The sequence below is a fragment of the Somniosus microcephalus genome, chromosome 9, assembly GCF_052327205.1.
Source record: "Somniosus microcephalus isolate GS21.2 chromosome 9, FLI_Smic_1.0, whole genome shotgun sequence".
NCBI lineage: Eukaryota > Metazoa > Chordata > Chondrichthyes > Squaliformes > Somniosidae > Somniosus > Somniosus microcephalus.
Window position 1 is genome coordinate 242086813 of NC_140995.1, and position 18853 is coordinate 242105665.

Genomic DNA, 18853 nt, shown 5'->3' on the forward strand with positions numbered 1-18853 from the left:
GTTTAAAATTAATATTGAACGTACCAAATGAAGTACAAAGACTGTTTAAAATTAATATTGTTTAAAAGTAATATTGTATGTACCCAACAAATGTCAAATCGATTGACACCTACAGAATGTTGGAAAACTGTACCTTTTTGCTATGTAAGCTTTGGCAATATGGTTCTCTGTAAACTTTCATGCCAATAAAGCATTTGAATTGGAATTGGAATTGAATTGGAATTGTATGCCTCAGAGACATGGACCATGTACAGCAGGCACCTCAAAGCACTGGAGAGGTGCCACCAACGGGGGGGGGGGAGAGGGGGAGGGAGAGAGAGGGGGGGGGGAGGGGAGGGAGAGGGAGAGGGGGGGGGGCCCCGCCCGATTGCGTCTCTGAGAGACGGCTGGCGGCCGAGCCGAGCGCGGAACAGAGACGCCGCGTCTCACCTGCTCCTGCGCGCCGTTGCCCCGGGTAACGCGACGCGTGGGGGTGGGGGGGTGAGTAGCTTAGCAGAAGCCCTAGCTCGGGCCTGGCTGGGCAAGAAAGGCCCAGGCTTTCAGGGCCTAACAAAAAAACGGGGAAAGGTAGCAAAAAGAATGTTCAGGTTAGATAAAATATTTACAAATGAGTGATTTATTTTAAAAGAATTTAATAAATTGAATTTTATTTTGCTGGAAATGTATGTTTGAAAAGAAAGACGCAGAAAGCAGGAAAAAGAATGGAAGCAAGATGGCGGCTACTCACCTCGGTTCAGAACGATAAGGCCCGGCCACACACGCGCCGATTGGCCCGGCGGCACACGCCAGCAACCCGGCGTATGATTGGTCGAGCTCGAGGTCACTCTGTCGCTAATGAGCGGATAATGAGATGCTAATGAGCGGAATGTTGAAGGTTTTTGGGATACCGCAGGCGCGATTTTAGCCCGGCCGAAACGTAAATACGCTTAAAACCGTCTCGGAAGCGTAAGCTTTCTTTGGAGGTAACGCGCGCGTAGGTACGCCCTGTAACTTTCGAGCGCGTAGCCCGACAGACGCACGCGCGATGACAGACAGAATGACAGACAGACAGACAGATGTCCGATTTATATATATAGATAGATAGATGTAATAGCAGAGCACTTGAAAAACATGACAGGATCGGACAAAGTCAACATGGATTTACAAAAGGTAAATCATGCTTGACTAATCTACTGGAATTTTTTGAGGATGTAACTGGTAGAATAGATAAGGGAGAACCAGTGGATGTGGTGTATTTGGACTTTCAGAAGGCTTTCGATAAGGTCCCGCATAAGAGATTAGCGTGTAAAGTTAAAGCACATGGGATTGGGGGTGAGGTACAGGAAACTTTCTGATATCCGGCACTGACGGGACCGAGCTGGTGCCGTAACATCAAAAGTGCCGGACATACCAGAGTTAATGTTTAAACATAGGGAACTGAGAAGCTCCGTGTGAATCAACAAACCCTGTTGCTTAGCAACAGCGTCAAAACAGTCGGCTGCAGCTGCAAGCGTCTGTAGCTAAAGCTGTTGCTATAGCTACAGACCTTGCAGTGCTTGACTGGGGGAAAAAAAGTAACGAGAACTAAAAAAACATAGAAAACGTCTCCTGATTTTTGCCGTTAGATCGAGTATTCCGGACATATAACCTCCGGATAAACCAAAGGTTCCTGTACTGTCTTGGATAGAGAACTGATTGGCAGACAGGAAGCAAAGAGTTGGAATAAACTGATCTTTTTCCGAGTGGCAGGCAGTGCCTAGTGGGGTACCGCAGGGATCGGTCCTAGGACCCCAGCTATTCACAATATATATAAATGATCTAGACGAGGGAACTAGATGTAATATCTCCAAGTTTGCAGACGACACAAAGCTGGGTGGGCGTGTGTGCTGTGAGGAGGATGCAGAGAAACTCCAGTATGATTTGGACAGGTTGGGTGATTGGGCAGATGCATGGCAAATGCAGTATAATGTGGATAAATGCGAGGTTATCACTTCGGTGGCAAAAACAGGAAGACAGATTATTATCTGAACGACAGTAGATTGGGAAAAGGGGAAGTACAATGAGACCTGGGTGTCCTTGTGCACCAGTCGCTGAAGGTAAGCATGCAGGTGCAGCAGGTGATCAGGAAGGCCAATGGAATCTTGGCTTTTATTGCAAGGGGGATGGAGTATAAAAACAGGGAAGTCTTGCTGCAGTTATACAGGGTATTGGTGAGGCCACACCTGGAATACTGCGTGCAGTTTTGGTTTCCATATTTAAGAAAAGATATACTTGCTCTCGAGGCGGTTCAGAGAAGGTTCACTCGGTTGATTCCAGAGATGAGGGGGTTGACGTATGAGGAAAGGTTGAGTAGGTTGGGACTCTACTCATTGGAGTTTAGAAGAATGAGAGGCGATCTTATCGAAACATATAAGATTGTGAGGGGGCTTGATCGGGTGGATGCGGTGAGGATGTTTCCACTGATGGGTGAGACTAGAACTAGGGGGCATAATCTTAGAATAAGGGGCTGCCCTTTCAAAACTGAGATGAGGAGAAACTTCTTCACTCAGAGGGTAGTAAATCTATGGAATTTGCTACCCCAGAGAGCTGTGGAAGCTGCAACATTAAATAAATTAAAAATGGAGATAGACATTTTCCTAGCAGATAAGGGAATTAGGGGTTACGGGGAGAGGGCAGCGAAGTGGACGTGAGTCTAGATTCAGATCAGCCATGATCCTATTGAATGGCGGAGCAGGCCCGAGGGGCCGTATGGCCTACTCCTGCTCCTATTTCTTATGTTCTTAGGTGGTTAAGAAGGCAAATGATATGTTGGCCTTCATAGTGAGAGGATTCGAGTACAGGAGCAAGGATGTCTTGTTGCAGTTGTACAGGGCCTTGGTGAGACCACACCTTGAGTATTGTGTGCAGTTTTGGTCACCTTATCTGAGGAAGGATTTTCTTGCCATGGAGAGAGTGCAGCGAAGATTCACCAGACTGATACCTGGGATGGCAGGAATGACGTATGAGGAGAGATTGGGTCGATTGGGCTTATACTTGCTGGCGTTTAGAAGAATGAGAGGGGATCTCATTGAAACTTATAAAATTCTAACAGGACTAGACAGACTAGATGCAGGAAGGATGTTCCCGATGGCAGGGGAGTCCAGAACCAGGAGTCACAGTCAAAAGATAAGGGGTAAGCAAGCCATTTAGGACTGAGATGAGGAGGAATTTCTTCACCCAGAGAGTGGTGAACCTGTGGAATTCTCTACCACACAAGGCAGTTGAGGCCAATTCATTAAATATATTCAAGAAGGAGTTAGATATATTTCTTAAGGCTAAAGGGATCAAGGGATATGGGGAGAAAGCAGGGACAGGGTACTGAATTTGGATGATCAGTCATGATCTCATTAAAAGGCAGAGCAGGCTCGAGGGGCCAAATGTCCTACTCCTACTCCTGCTCCTATCTTCTATGTTAGTAAATTGCTGACTGCTTGTTCTCCCAAGTGTATGTTCTGCTGTCCTGAGAAGTGATGGTCCTCTCAGTTTCGTGCTATATTTTCAAAGGAGTCCCTTAAGTTCTTTTTATCTTTTTTGACAGACAATTACAGCAGCAGAATGAAGAGTTGCGTCGAAGGCTGACCCACAGCACCCACAAGTTAGAGATTATGGAGACTGACTTTGAATCTAGTCGACATTACCTTGAGGCAGAGCTGAGCCATGCCCGGGAAGAGGTGGACAAACTGAGGGACAAATTCCGCAGGTCAGCAGTGTTGGACTGCTTTCTTCTTTTTCATTTTGTTACTTTAAATGGCAGATTACACACACACTCAGTTGTAGTAATGTAGGATCAAGTCTTTATTGAAACCGTATACTATCCACAACCAGTATGAGTGCACAAAACTTCACATACTACACAAAACCAGTATGAGAACGAGCTGCTGAGACGCATACTTCACGATTCCACACATCACACTATCCAGTGTGAATTACTAAACGGTGTTCCCTTACACTTCTTGTACCAGTTTTCACCTTTGATCACTACATTCCATGCATGCTACCAATAAATCATAGTACAGGAAACTCTCTGGTACCCGGGACCGGGATGGTGCCGGTTGATTAAAAATTCCAGATGATGGAGAGGGTTATCTACCGAGGCTATTTTTAAAAACAAAAATAAAAAAAATCAAGAAATGTGCAGTATGCAGTAATTGGGTACTCACCTACAGAATGTTGTATGGTGGAAGATGCTTGATTAAGTACAGTACTGCCAGTTGAGGGTAATCCATAACTCTTTAATTACTTAACAATGGCGGATCAGAAGAGACTAGCGGTAGCGCGGGAGACGCACAGTAAAATGGCGGATCGGACGAGACTACCGGCAGCGCAGGAGAGTCAGACTCCTGTTATTGAGGTGTTCAGACTTCCGACAGCGCCAAGAAGCCGAGTAGTGGCAGTTTGGAGAACTATTATGTCCGTGTATAATTGAGACACGGACTGCAGGAGTTGGTTATAACAGGTCTTTACTGAGTGGAGACAACCTGGAACTACTATGCAAAAGTTACCACACAGGCTTATATACAGGGGTGGTCACTACTGGTACTGCAGTATACAGGGGCTGCAGAATATAGTTCCTTCTGCAAAGTACATACACTACAATTCCTCCCCTTTTAGCTAAACAGTACATAACATTCGATTAATAATTAAATAACATATTTACAATTATTGCTAGATACATTAGTTGAAGTTGAGCAATTATAAGTTCAGTCTTTGAGGAGGCTTCCTGATTCTGTCTGGATAACGCCTCTTTGGGGTATCAGGTTCTTCTGGCAAAGTTGATTCGGGATCAACGTCGTTGTTCGGTTCGTCTGCTTCCAATATCACCGATTCTGCAGTAGATGCAATTGGTACTTCGGTTTCATCACCAGGTGTATCGGATCGTGGTGTGGAATTGACGTTTTCCAGTGACTCTAGAATCTGGTCAGCATGGCGTCTTACAATGCTCTCTCCAACGTCCACGGTATACATTAGAGGTCCTTGCCGTGTACAGATCGTTCCTGGCTGCCATTTCTCTGTGCGGTAGTCCCGGGCCAAAACTGGTTGACCTATCTTAAAACTCCTGGTCGGCCGTTCATTCATATTCTGAAACTGCCTGTTCTCCACATCTCTTCTGACGTTTGGCTTAACCAAATCCAAGCGGCATCGTAGTCTTCGATTGAAGAACATCATGGCTGGAGTTTGGTTGGTAACCGCATGTGTCGCATTCTGGTAGGCAAACAAGAAGTTATCCACCTTGTGTTGTAGGGGTATGTCTTCATTACACATTGCCTTGATAGCCTTCTTGAATGTTTGAACGAACCTCTCAGCCAATCCATTGGTGGCTGGATGATATGGGGCGGATGTGTAATGCTTAACACCATTGTTCTTTAAGAACCTCTGGAACTCTTCAGACACAAACTGTGGTCCATTGTTGGAGCAAATCTGTTCAGGCAGCCCATTTCTGGCGAATATGGTTCGTAAGACTGTGATAGTTTTTTCTGTGGTGGTTGAGGACATTTTTATTACCTCTGGCCAGTTTGAATGTGCATCCACCGCAATTAAAAACATCGAGTCCATAAATGGACCAGCAAAATCAATGTGCACCCTTTGCCATGGAGATGAGGGCCACTCCCATGGACGTAGAGGGGCTTGTGGTGGGGCGTTTTGGACCTTCTGGCATCCTGTACAGCTCTTGGTCATCTCTTCGATTTCTCTATCGATTCCCGACCACCACACAAACGCTCTGGCTAAGTTCTTCATTTTTACCCCTCCCAGATGACCCTCATGAAGCTCATTGAGCACTCTATCCTTCAATTTGGGTGGAATTACTACTCTGGATCCCCACATCAAGGTTCCTTTGCACACTGACAGCTGTTCTCTTCTCGGCGAGAATGCTGGCAGCAGTGGTTCGCCATGTGCTGGCCATCCCTTCACCGTTAAATCATAGACCTAGGAGAGTGTCGGGTCATTTCGTGTTTCCTTTTCTATGTTTGCATTCGTCACAGGGAGACATTCGACTATGGTCGAGTGGAATATCTCCACTGGATCCACTGCAGGTGCTTCTTCCACCGTCGGCAACGGTAGGCGCGACAATCCATCAGCATTCCCATGCTGTTTAGTTCCTTTGTACTCGATGTCATATTGGTGTGCCCCTAGGAAAAGGGAACACCTCTGTAGCCGTTGTGCTGTCATTATCGGGACGCCCTTCTGAGGGTTGAAAATGGAGACAAGAGGTTGATGATCAGTTAGAGTAAATTTCTGACCGTGCAGGTAGTGATTGAACTTCTTCACCCCCCACACCAGGCTGAGGGCCTCTCTGTCAATCTGGGCGTAGTTACGCTCGGCTGAAGTTAACGAGCGTGACGCAAAAGCTATCGGCCTCTGAACCATCAAGGAATTTATGTGACAGTACCGCTCCAATGCCGTAGGGAGACGCATCACACGGCAGTCTTATCGGTAGTGATGGGTTGTAGTGAGCCAATACTTCTCTTGAAGTGATTAGGTCCTTACTCTTCCGAAAGGCCCGCTTACATTCATCGCTCCATTTCCATGCTACTCCAGTTTGTAGTAGGGCATTCAGTGGGTGCAGAATTGTGGACAAATTCCGCAAAAACTTATGGTAGTAATTCACCAATCCGAGGAATGACCTCAGTTGCGACACATTTTCAGGCGCTGGAGCCTTAACTACTGCTTCAATTTTGTCAGGGGACTTATGTAACCCCTCTTCATCAATCACGTGGCCACAATACGATATCTGTTTCTTAAAAAACTCGCACTTGGGGCGATTGGCTCGTAGCCCATGTTCTCTTAGTCTAGTGAGCACCTGCGCTAGGTTGGCAAGGTGTTCACTGTCATCTTCACCTGTTACAAGGATGTCGTCCAAGTAGCACTGAGTCCCCGGAATCCCTTGCAGGACTTGTTCCATCGCTCTTTGCCATATCGCCGGAGCTGATGCTACTCCAAATACCAGTCGATTATACTGGTAAAGACCTTTGTGAGTGTTTATCGTGAGATACTTCCTAGAGGATTCTTCAACCTCCATCTGCAAATATGCTTGTGCTAGGTCAATTTTTGTAAAACGCTTCCCTCCAGATAGTGAGGCGAAAATATCTTCTATCCTCGGAAGAGGATATTGTACTGTGTGAAGGACTGGGTTCACCGTCACCTTGAAGTCCCCACAGATGCGAACCTTCCTTGGCTCCTCAGACTTATTGTTTAACGTTTTCTTCATGACAGGAACGATGGGTGTCGCCCACTCGCTGCAGTCTACCTTAGATAACACGCCTGCATTCTCCAGATTCACCAGCTCTGCCTCGACGGCTGGGCGAATTGCATATGGTACCGGTCTTGCTTTGAAAAACTTGGGGATTGCATTCTCTTCTATTTTTATCGAGGCGGTTACGCCTTTAAGAGTTCCCAGTTCTTGTTGAAATACCTCTTTGGCGTTAGATAAGATTGTTGACAATCGTCCAGGAGTGACGTCGTCATCCTTTTTACCAGCCACCGTCAGTGCCTGAATGGAGTGCCAGTCTAAACTTATCTTTCTGATCCATTCACGTCCCAATAACGGTGGTCCAACATCTTGCAGTATGTACAGATACAATTTCTGTATTTCCTTGCCGTTGTATTCGACGGGCACCCTTATTTTTCCTCTGGTGTATACTTTTTGCCCCGTATACGTCTTCAAGACAATGGATGTGTCTTTCAAGGGTATGTGTGAGAATAGCCGCTCGTAGTCTCGTCGATTCATGACGGTCAGAGCTGATCCTGTATCTAATTCCATTTTGACTTGGGACCCTGCTATCGTGAGGGTGACCCAAATGGTTCGGTGATCCTCTTTTGCGATTACGTTGTGAAGTTTGAGACAGCTTAGTCTCTTGTTCCCGGATTCACTATCGCTCATCTGGTCTTCGGAACTACTGTCCGTCATCTTTTGTACTTTCCTGTACTGTTCCTTAGTAGCCTTTTTGTTGTCGTTGGTCTTCTTCCCAGACCTGCAAACTCGTGCAATGGGTCCCATCTTTCCGCATTGCCTGCATATTTTGTCCTTGGACCAGCAGTCCTTCTGGTCATGGGTTGTTCTGCCGCAGCGATAACATTTTTCAAATCCCCATGTCATTTTGTGGGTGCTGTATTCCTGTGGCTTTTGCTGTATTTCCGCAGCTCCCCTTGCTGCTGCTTCGTACGATACTGCCACAGTGAAAGCCTTATCTAGCGTCAGCTCTTTCTCTGAGAGTAACCTCTTCTGGGTTCCTTCACTCAGGAGTCCACAGACAAATTTGTCCCGTAGGGTATCTGCCAGTCCTGCTCTGAACTGGCAGTGCTTTGATAGCTTGCGTAGTTCCGTAAGGTAATCAGCATTGCTCTCCTCTTTTTATGCTGATTTCTCCTGTGGAATTTAAATCTTTCTGCTATCAGCAGCGGTGTAGGATTTAGGTATTCCTGTAGGATATCAACAATTTCGTTAAAACTCTTCGCCTTCGGTTTGGCTGGAGTAATCGGGTTCCGCAATAGGCCGTACGTTCTTGCGCCCATTAAGTTTAGTAGTACCGATGCCTTTTTCTCATCGGCTACTTCGTTTGCCTCGCAATATACCTCAACTCTTTCCACATACGTGGTCCAGTCTTCTATTGCATTATCGAAGGCAGTGATATTGCCAGTCTTCGGCATCTTGGAAATCTAAGATGGCGCCTCCCGCGCTTTGCCGCCTTCCCCGCTGGATTAAGATGGCGCCTCCCACGCTTTCTGTCTTCTCCGCTGCTGCTAGCGCTGTTGCTGGCGTTTTATGCCTTGATGGCGACGCTCTATGGTCTTCGCGCACTTCCCCCCCGCGCTGCTGCTAACGCCGCTCTCTGCGGTTCCCATGGCAAACTGCAGCTCCTCGCGGCTTTCTGCGCTTCTAATTTTTATTATTTCCCCGTCGTCAGAGCAACCCTGCGGGACACTTGCCTCCCTCTTCTCGGGTCTGTACGCTGCCTGGCTTCGTAGCACGCGCCCTGTGTGCTCCACCCGCTCCTCTTTCCGACAACGCTGCTCTGCCCCGCTGAAAAGCCACCCGATCGAGCTCTAGACCGCCGCAGCCCAGGAAGCTCAACGTAAACTCGAGGAACAGCACCTCATTTTCCGATTAGGCACTCTGCAGGCTTCCGGACTCAATATCGAGTTCAACAATTTCAGATCATAAGCTCGGCCCCCATTTCATTTTCTCTTGTAATTGTTCCACTCGTTTCCCCCCCCCCCCCCCTTTCCTTTTGTTTCTCCCTCACACCTGGCAGCTATCTTTTGCCCTGCCAGTATACTTTACACCTAATCCCAGCCTATTACCATCTCATCTAGCTTCTAATCCCTTTTACTACTTTTGTTTCTTTTATTCTTTTGTCCGATCGCAGCCCTGCCTTCAATCTAGTTTCTTTTCTTTCCAGTTTTGAAGAAGGGTCCAACCCGAAACGTCAACTCAAATTTCTCTCCACGGATGTTGCCTGACCTGAGTTTTTCCAGCATTTTCTGTTATTAAGGATCAGTGTACTACCTGCCACCAGCCCGATTAGCTGAAACACCATCGACAGGATAACCAAGCCCCGCTCTCGACAGCCTCTCCTGCAAATCTTCAACTCCGATGAATCAGAGGCGGATGCCCACGGTCGACGCCCGTTTCTTCTGTTCGTTTATTTATTTTTTTCTTTCTTCCTTCTGGTCTCGACCTCTGATAACTTCGCTTCAGGGATGGATCCCCATGAGGTGGTGCAGACTGTAGGTAAGTTCGGATCTGCTCGTCGCCAGTATTATGTCCGTGTATAATTGAGACACGGACTGCAGGAGTTGGTTATAACAGGTCTTTACTGAGTGGAGACAACCTGGAACTACTATGCAAAAGTTACCACACAGGCTTATATACAGGGGTGGTCACTACTGGTACTGCAGTATACAGGGGCTGCAGAATATAGTTCCTTCTGCAAAGTACATACACTACAAGAACTACCCCCACTGACTAACTTGGCCACTGCGGGAGACTCGGACTTGGCAACATTTCCGGTTATTGAGGTGTTGTTTTCGGAGTATGAATTTTGATGGTTAATAGAAAATTCCAGATATTTAGGTGCCGTTTAAACGAGAGTTTCCTGTACATCCAAGATACATACAAATGGCAACAGAATAACATAAACGAAACAATCAGGCAATCAAGTCTTCTAATTGTTTTATTGCTGCAATAAAACTCTTCCCATCCATTTTATTACTATATAAACACGACTGATCAAGCTGACACATTCCCAACCATTACAGATATGGCTGAATGACTCTTGCACGTTCTACTATCTTCTTTCCTGTGAAGATATCCTTTGCTTTGAAATCCTCTTGCCCAATTTGCAACCCATGCTCAGCAGAAAGCTGTTTTTTTAACCCATCATGTGCTGGTCTCACAGACTGTGCAGAAAGAATAGAGGGGTATGCGGGTAATACAAACTTTCATTCCCACAACCAGCTCAAGTGATGGCACTCAACAGTCTGTTGGTTAATTTTTTTATATGCTGTTCTGTACAGATCAAGGATCAGACAAGTTACATTTGTAATTTCAATGCGTTTTTACTGTTCAGGCTTTTGTTCAAAGTTTTGACAAATGTGTTGCTTGCCTAAATTTTAGACTAAGGGACGGTCATTAGTATTGGAGAGACAGAAGTAAGAAAGGAAGGTTAGACGCTGAGAAAAGCAATTACACTTAAACTATGTTGAACAGAATGTCTTTGAGAGGGGTAACTCTGAGAACATGCTGGTTAGTCAGACACAACAATTTAACGGTAGTTACAGGAGTGTCTAGCCTGAGCTTCACTTGGTGCGCTTCCATAGTTCTGTATTGTAACATTCACTTAGAGTGCTTGACTTAATCTGATACAGATGCACACTGTTTCAGATAAAAGTCAATTGGCGTTTTTCTCCTGCTATACTGGTGGCTAAGTATTTTCAGAAGAGTTTTGTAGATTTTAGCTCCCCCCCCCCCCTTTTGGCTTTATTCATTCAACAATGAATGAAGACAGCTCAGAGCCATAATACGAATCCTTGCATTAGAGGATTGAACTGTGAGGAAAGATTGGAGAAATCTGGGTTTTTCAGCCTCATTCTCCTTATCTCTGTAACCTCCTCCAGCTCTAGAAACTCTCCCCCATCCCAAACAGTCTATTGCACTGACTTTGACCTCTTGTGCACCCCTCCCCCCTTTACACCCCACCATTAGCAGCTGTGCCTTCAGATACCCAGATCCTACTCTGGAATTTTGATTTTAAGCCCCAACCCCACCCCCACCTCCCTCCCTCTCCTCCTTAAAACCCACCTCTGATCAAGCTTTCGGTCACCCCATCTACTTTGACTCGGGGTCCACTTTCCTTCCATCTATGCGCCTTGGGCCGTTTTCTATGTTATATAAATGCTGCTTGTAATAATTGGTGAAAGGAAGTGACTTTATACAAGTATGTGAGATGGTAAACAACTTAGAAAAGAGGAATCTTCAACACTACAAATGGGACAGTGGGTTCAAACTAGTCGAAGGAAAATTTCGGATTGATATCAGGAAATTCTTCACAAAGTGACCAACATATATAATGGACTTTTGGTGGTGATAACCCTGGAATAATTGAAGAGATGACTGGATGCCGTAAGAGGGGATTTAGGATCTTTCTGCATGGACAAGCTAAGATGAGTTGAATGACCTTCCTCATCTACCAGTGGATGTTTGTATTAAAGGAGGAACTTTTATATAGATAGTGTTTCCCATCCAGTGAATTATTTTTGAAATGCAAGATCTGTTGTGTAGGCAAACGTGGCAGGCAATGTTTCACACACAGGCTCCCCCAGACAGCAAATAAAGTGAATCATGAGTTAATCTATGGTGATGGTCAAGAGAAGAATGTTGGTCAGGACACCAGGAGAATTCTCTACTTTACTTGAGAGTCCGTGGGAAACTTTAATAGCTGCTTGAACTGGCCAATGGTACCTCGCTTTAATGTCTCATCTAAAAGACAGTGCCTCCGTTAATGCAGTACTCCCTCAGCACTACACTGAAGAGTCACTGAACGCTATTTTCTCATGTTCTCAGTGGGGCTTGAACTCATAACCTGATTTCGTTGAATGCTGAGCCAAGCTGGAACTTAAATAAACAAATAACCTGTAGAAACTCAATACAAGTGCTCTTAAAAACACATTTTATATGACCCCTTTTAGTTCTCCCAGCTGAGAGAGATATCTAGTATTGAAAAAAAAGTGAGGCTTTGGTTATATACATATCAGATTCGATTGTTTGTAGGCTTTTTTGTTTGTAATTCTCCATTGTCGTTCCTGAGTATAACGTACGACTTCAGAACTTCTAGTTTTTCAGTATCTGTATGTTTTTTCTGAGGAACTGACAACTGACTCATATCAAGTCAATGATTCCGTAAAAACTGAAGTGGATTTTGTTTTCTCTGCCCATGTAGATTACAGAATAGTTACACTACATCCCAGCGAGCTAATCAGGAGCTGGAGGACAAGCTGCACGCCCTGGTGAGTGACTATGTCAATGTAGTTACCTATTTGAAAGGAAATCGGCGTTTGATTTTCACAGCGTGCAGCCATTGCACAGCGCTGAGGCCTTTCGAGTGCCAGGCAAGTTGATCTTTCAGTATCTATCGATATATATAAAACTCTCTGTCTCTCTGTCTGTCTCTGTCTCTGTCTCTCTGTCTCTGTCTCTCTCTGTCTGTCTCTCTCTCTCTCTCTGTCAATTCAATTCAATTCAATTTCAATTCAAATGCTTTATTGGCATGAAAGTTTACAGGGAACCATGTTGCCAAAGCTTACATAACAAAAAGTAGGTTTCCAACATTCTGTAGGTGTCAAACGTTTTTGACCCTCGTTGGGTACAGACAGTATTAATTTAAAACAGTCGTTGGGTACATTCGGTATTGATTTAAACATTTTTAGCGTATATATGCTATGGGTGTGCTCGTTAGTCACTCAGTGTTCCTCAGTTTGTGGCATGTTGTTACATATTGGGCACCAAGATATGGTCTGTCTCCCTCCCCCAGGACTATTCTTAATCCTTAATCTCTCTCTCTCTGTCTCTCTCTCTCTCTGTCTCTCTGTCTTTGTCTCTCTCTGTCTGTCTCTCTGTCTATACAATCAAAAGTTATAGAGCGTACCTACACATGTTATATCAAAAGAAAGCTTATCATTAGGGGACTCTCACAGGCGTATTTACTTTTTGGTCGGACAAAAATTGTGCCGACGGTATCCAAAAAACGTTCAAAATTCCGCTCATTATCCGCTCATTAGCATCGAGTGACGTGAAGGTTGACCAATCGTACAGTCGAGCGATCTGACGGTCGACGAATCGCTGCGTCACGGGGGCGGGTTCATTGCGTGTGCGGGCGGGCCATCCTAGAGTCGAGTGACGTGACTATTGACCAATCCTACAGTTCAGTGACCTGACGGTTGACCAATCGGTGCGTGTGTGGGCGGGCCTAATGCTTCTGAGTTGAGGTGAGTGGCCGCCATCTTGATTCCAAACTCTTCATTTCTTTTTCCCACTTTCTGCGTGTTTCTTTTCAAATCTAGATTTCCAGCAACAAAAAAAAGTTGCTTTTAAAACACACTTTTTAAAAAAAAAGTTAATTAATTTGTTAATCTTTTCTCTAACCTCTCTAATTTTCCTACCTTTCACCGTTTTTGCAGGCAGGCCTCGAAGCCTGGGCCTCTGTTGCCCAGCCACGCCCGAGCTATGCACCGCCCGTCCCGCTCAACAAACGGCCCGCAATCGCCTCCATCTTTCTAAAGGCTGGCTGCGCGGGACTGAGGCGAGCGTAGCCGTCGCCGCCATCTTAGTAAAGGCGGGCGGGGTGGGACTTAGCGCGCGCGTCAATGTCGGCCTGGAGCGCGAGCGAATCGGAGGTCTTGAAGCCGGCTCGGAAGGGGGGGGAAGGGTTACCCCGGGGCCTGGCTCCAGGGCAGACCCAGCCGCAATCGGCGGACTTGAAGCCGGCTCGGGAGGGCGGGGCTCAGGAAGTGGGGGAAGGGTTACCCCGGCAACCGGGCCCGGCCGTCTCTCTCAGCCTCAAGCCGGCTCACGCCCGTTCCCGGGGCTTGGCTCCATTTGCGGCCGCAGGCCACTCACCCTCTCTCTCCTTCCCTCTGTCTCTCTCTTCTCCCTCTCTCCCCCGTTCTCCTCCCCCCCCCCCGTTCCCTCTCCCCTCCCCCATTCTCCCCCCCCGTTCCTCCTCTCCCCCCCTCTCTCTCTCCCCCCTCTCTCTCTCCCCCCCTCCCCCCCTCTCTCTCTCCCCCCCTCTCTCTCTCCCCCCCTCTTTCTCTCCCCCCCCCTCTCTCTCTCTCCCCCCTCCCCCCCCCCCCAATCTCTCCCCCCCCCCTCCCTTATATTTATTGGTTGTCCCTCTGTTTATGGCAAGCTGTAACATAGTGTGCCGCTAGTGTTACACAATTTCTCTCTTCCCCTAGTAGGTATGGGAGTTTTTGGTCGTCCTTCAAATTTCTGAATTCCGGGCATATTTTTGTGAATTTTGGGTAGAAGTTCTCCCTTATGCCCTGATATTTTCTACAAGCTGTGAGGAAGTGCATCTCTGTCTCCACCACTCCCTGACTGCAGTGAGAGCATATCCTGTCCTCTCTTGGTAGCTGGGTCTGCCTGTGTCTACCTTTTTCGATCGCCAGGCTATGTTCACTAAGTCCCCTCCCCTCCCCTCCCCCTCTTCTCCCCCCCCTCCCCCTCTTCTCCCCCTCCCCTCTTCTCCCCCTCTTCTTCCCCTCCCCTCTTCTCCCCCTCTTCTTCCCCCCCTCTTTCCCCCCTCTTCTTTCCCCCCCTCTTCTTTCCCCCTCTTCTTTCCCCCCCCTCTTCTTTCCCCCCCCTCTTCTTTCCCCCCTCTTCTTCCCCCCCTCTTCACCCTCCCTCTTCACCCTCCCTCCTCCTCCTCCTCCCCCCCTCCTCCTCCTCCCCCCCCTCCTCCTCCTTCCCCCCCCCTCCTCCTCCTCCTCCCCCCAGTCTCTCGCTCGGTCACGCGCGCTCTCTTGTCTCTTCCAACAACAACATGCCCTCAAAAAAGCCTCGGCACCGCCGGGCACTCCAGCTAGTTGTTAATGTAACGGGTAACATCCTGTACTATCACATCTTAACTTGTAATGTTTTTGTAATGCATACTGGTGTTATAGTTCACTATTGTCACTCAACTGCTCTTTATTATGTGAATAAGATTGTATTGTTTTTGTGATAAAATGCCACGCTGATCCCTGAAGGTGTTGCCAGCAATTGGTGTTCTCTTTCCATTTTGCCTGGTAGTCATCACCTGGTATTAATGTTTACATTGCCCAAATAGAGTGCCTTGTGAGGGGTAATGTGTTGGGAAAAGGTTGAGTGCAGTAAATAATGAGTTTGCTGGTGAACCAAAGTTTTCTATTGTGTAATATGTCAAATCTGTAATTGTACTTCTGATATTCTGAGACCAGCTTAAAAAAAGAGAAAAAACCTTGCATTCGTATAGTGCTTTTCACAGCCTTAGGACAGCGTCCCAAAACACTATAGAATAGAATATACAGCACAGAAACAGGCCATTCAGCCCAAATATACTGTGCTGATTTATATTTCACATGACTCTTCTCCCATTCTATCGACCTCATCTCATTTTCAGCATATCTTTTTATTCCTTTTTCTCTCATGTACTCGTCCAGTTTCCTTTTGAAAGCATCTAAGCTATTTGCCTCAACCACTTCCTGTGGTAATGAGTTCCACATTCTAACCACTCTCTGATTAAAGACATTTCTTATTTCCCTATTGGATTTATTAGTAACTATCTTGTATTTATGGCCCCTAGTCCTATAGAATCTGATTCCACCACCCTTTCTGGTAGTGCATTCCAGATCTTAACCCGCTGTGAAGAAATTTCCCTTCATTTCCTCTCTAGTCCTTTTGCCAATTATTTTAAATCTATGACCTCTGGTTACCAACCCACTTGCCAGAGGAAATAGTGGACAACCAAGGGTCTAGCGAGAAAGATGGCCTGAATGAGGACCTGATGGCCTACATCCCAGGGTTTTGAAAGAGCTGGCGATAGAGATAGTGGATGCATTGGTTGTCACTTTCCAAAATTCCATAGATTCTAGAACGGCTCCCATGGATTGGAAAGTAGCAAATGTAACCCCACTATTTAAGAAAGGAGGGAGAGAGAAATCAGGGAATAACAGACCAGTTAGCCAGACATCAGTAGTAGGGAAAATGCTAGAATCTATTAAGGACGTGGTAACAGGGCACTTAGAAAATAATAAGAGGATTGGGCAGAGTCAACACGGATTTATGAAAGGGAAATAGTGTTTGACAAATCTGTTAGAAATTTTTGAGGTTGCAACTAGCAGAATAGATGAGGGGCAACCAGTGGATGTGGTGTAATTGGATTTTCAGAAGGCATTCGATAAGGTGCCACACTTATAGGTTATTCAACAAAATTAGGGCTCGTGGGATTTGGGGTAATATACAAGCGTGGATTGAGGATTGGTTAATGGACAGAAAACAGAGAGTAGGAATAAACGGGTCATTTTTGGGTTGGCAGGCTGTAACTAGTGGGGTACCGCAAGGATCAGTGCTTGGGCCTCAGCTATTCACAATCTACATCAATGATTTGGATGAGGGGATCAAATGCAATATATCCAAGTTTGCTGATGATACAAAGTTGGGTGGGAATGTAAGTTGTGAGGATGTAAAATGCAAGGAGGCTTCAAGGCTAAGTGAATGGGCAAGAACATGGCAAATGGAATATAATGTGGAGAAATGTGAAGTTATCCACTTCGGTAGGAAAAATAGAAAAGCAGAGTTTTTTTAAATGGTGAGAGATTGTGAAATGTTGGTGTCCTTGTACACGAATCACTGAAAGTTAACATATGCAGGTACAGCAAGCAATTAGGAAAGCAAATGGTATGTTGGCCTTTATTACAAGAGGATTTGAGTATAAGAGTAAAGACGTCTTACTGCAATTATATAGGGCCCTGGTGAGACCACACCTGGAGTATTGTGTACAGTTTTGGTCTCCTTACCTAAGGAAGGATATACTTGCCATAGAGGGAGTGCAACAAAGGTTCACCAGACTGGTTCCTGGGATGGGGGGATTGTCTTACGGGGAGAGATTGAGTAGACTAGGCCTATATCCTCGAGAGTTCAGAAGAATGAGAGGTGATCTCATTGAAACTTGACAGGGTAGATGCAGGGAGGATGTTTCCCCTGGCTGGGGAGCCTAGAACCAGGGGTCACAGTCTCAGAATAAGGGGTTGGCCATTTAGGACTGAGATGAGGAGAAATTTCTTCACTCAGAGGGTTGTGAATCTTTGGAATTCTCTGCCCCAGCGGGCTGTGGAGGCTCAGTCGTTGAGTATATTCAAGACAGAGATCAATAGATTTTTGAATATCAAGGGATATGGGGATAATTCAGGAAAGTGGAGATAAGGTAGATCAGCCATGATCTTATTGAATGGCGGAGCAGGCTCGAAGGGCCAAATGGCTGCCTACTGCTCCTATTTCTTATGTAATAGTTTCTCCCTACTTGCTCTATCAAAACACCTCTCAAAATAGTACCATTTAGATTATACTGCCTCTCCATGTTGTTTCTCCCAAAGTGCATCACTTCACACTTCTCTGCATTAAATTTCATCTACCATGAGTCTGCCCATTTCCCCAGTCTGTCTATGTCCTCCTGAAGTCTGCTGCTATCCTGCTCACTATTTACTACGTTGCCAAGTTTTGTATCATCCGCAAACTTCAAAATTGTACTCCCTGTACCCAAGTCCAGGTCATTTATACATAACAAGAAAAATAATTGTCCTAATACCAACCCCATCTACATACTTCTCTCCAGTCAGAAAAACATATTTTCACCACTACTCACTGTCTCCTATCCCTTAGCCAATTTCGTACCCAAATTACCACTGTCTTTTTAATACCATGTGCTTCTATTTCCCGATTAAATCTGTTATGAGGTACTTTATCAAATGCTATTTGAAAGTCCATATCTACAACATCTTCTCCACTACCTTCATCAACCCTCTCTGTTACTTCATCAAAGAACTCAATCAGGTTGGTCAGACATGATTTGCCTTTGACAATGGTCTCCAGTAGCTTTCCCCCCACTGACGTTAGACTGATCGGCCTGTAGTTACCAGGTTAGTTCCTCTCCCCCTTTCTTGAATGGGGTGTAACATTTGCAATCCTCCAGTCCTCTGGCACCACTCCCATATCCAAGGAGGATTGAAAGATTGAGGTCAAAACTTCTGCTATCTCCATCCTAGCTTCCCTTAGCAACCTAGGATACATCCCATCTGGACTGAGTGACTTGTTAACTTTGAGTGATGCCAACCTATTTAGTACCTCCTTTCTATCTATTTTTATCCTATCCAGTATCTCTACTCCCTCCCCACCCCCTCCCCCTGACTGCAACATTAACTACTTCATCTTTTGTGAAGACAGATGCAAAGTACACATTCAGTATCTCAGTCATGGCCTCTGCCACCACAAGATTTCCTTTTTTGTCCCGAATCGGCCCCACCATTCCTTCAACTAGCCTTTTACTTTTTATATGTTTATAAAAAGATTTTTGCGTTCCCTCTTTTGTTATCCACTAATCTTTTCTCATACTTTCTTTGCCTTTCTTGCATCCTTTTTCAATTTCCCTGCACTCTCTCTATTCTGCCTAGTTTTTGATTGTACTCTGTACCTGACATTTGTCATAATTCCTTTTTCTGTTTTATTTTAACCTCTATTTCCTTTGTCACCCAGGGAGCTCTAGCTTTGGATGGCACATCTTTCCTCCTTACTGGAATATGCTTTGTTTGCACCTGAACTATCTCC

General features: G+C 45.8%; 1 protein-coding gene across 3 annotated transcripts in view; it reads left to right on the plus strand.

Annotated features, from left to right (window-relative positions):
* tjap1 (tight junction associated protein 1 (peripheral)) overlaps positions 1–18853 on the plus strand; it is a 105456-nt gene that overhangs the window by 33266 nt on the left and 53337 nt on the right. For all 3 annotated transcript variants that reach the window (XM_085998083.1, XM_085998085.1, XM_085998084.1), the window contains exons 3-4: positions 3557–3718; positions 12456–12522. In XM_085998083.1, coding sequence (XP_085854209.1) covers positions 3557–3718; positions 12456–12522 — 229 coding nt within the window. The remainder of the gene's footprint in view (positions 1–3556; positions 3719–12455; positions 12523–18853) is intronic.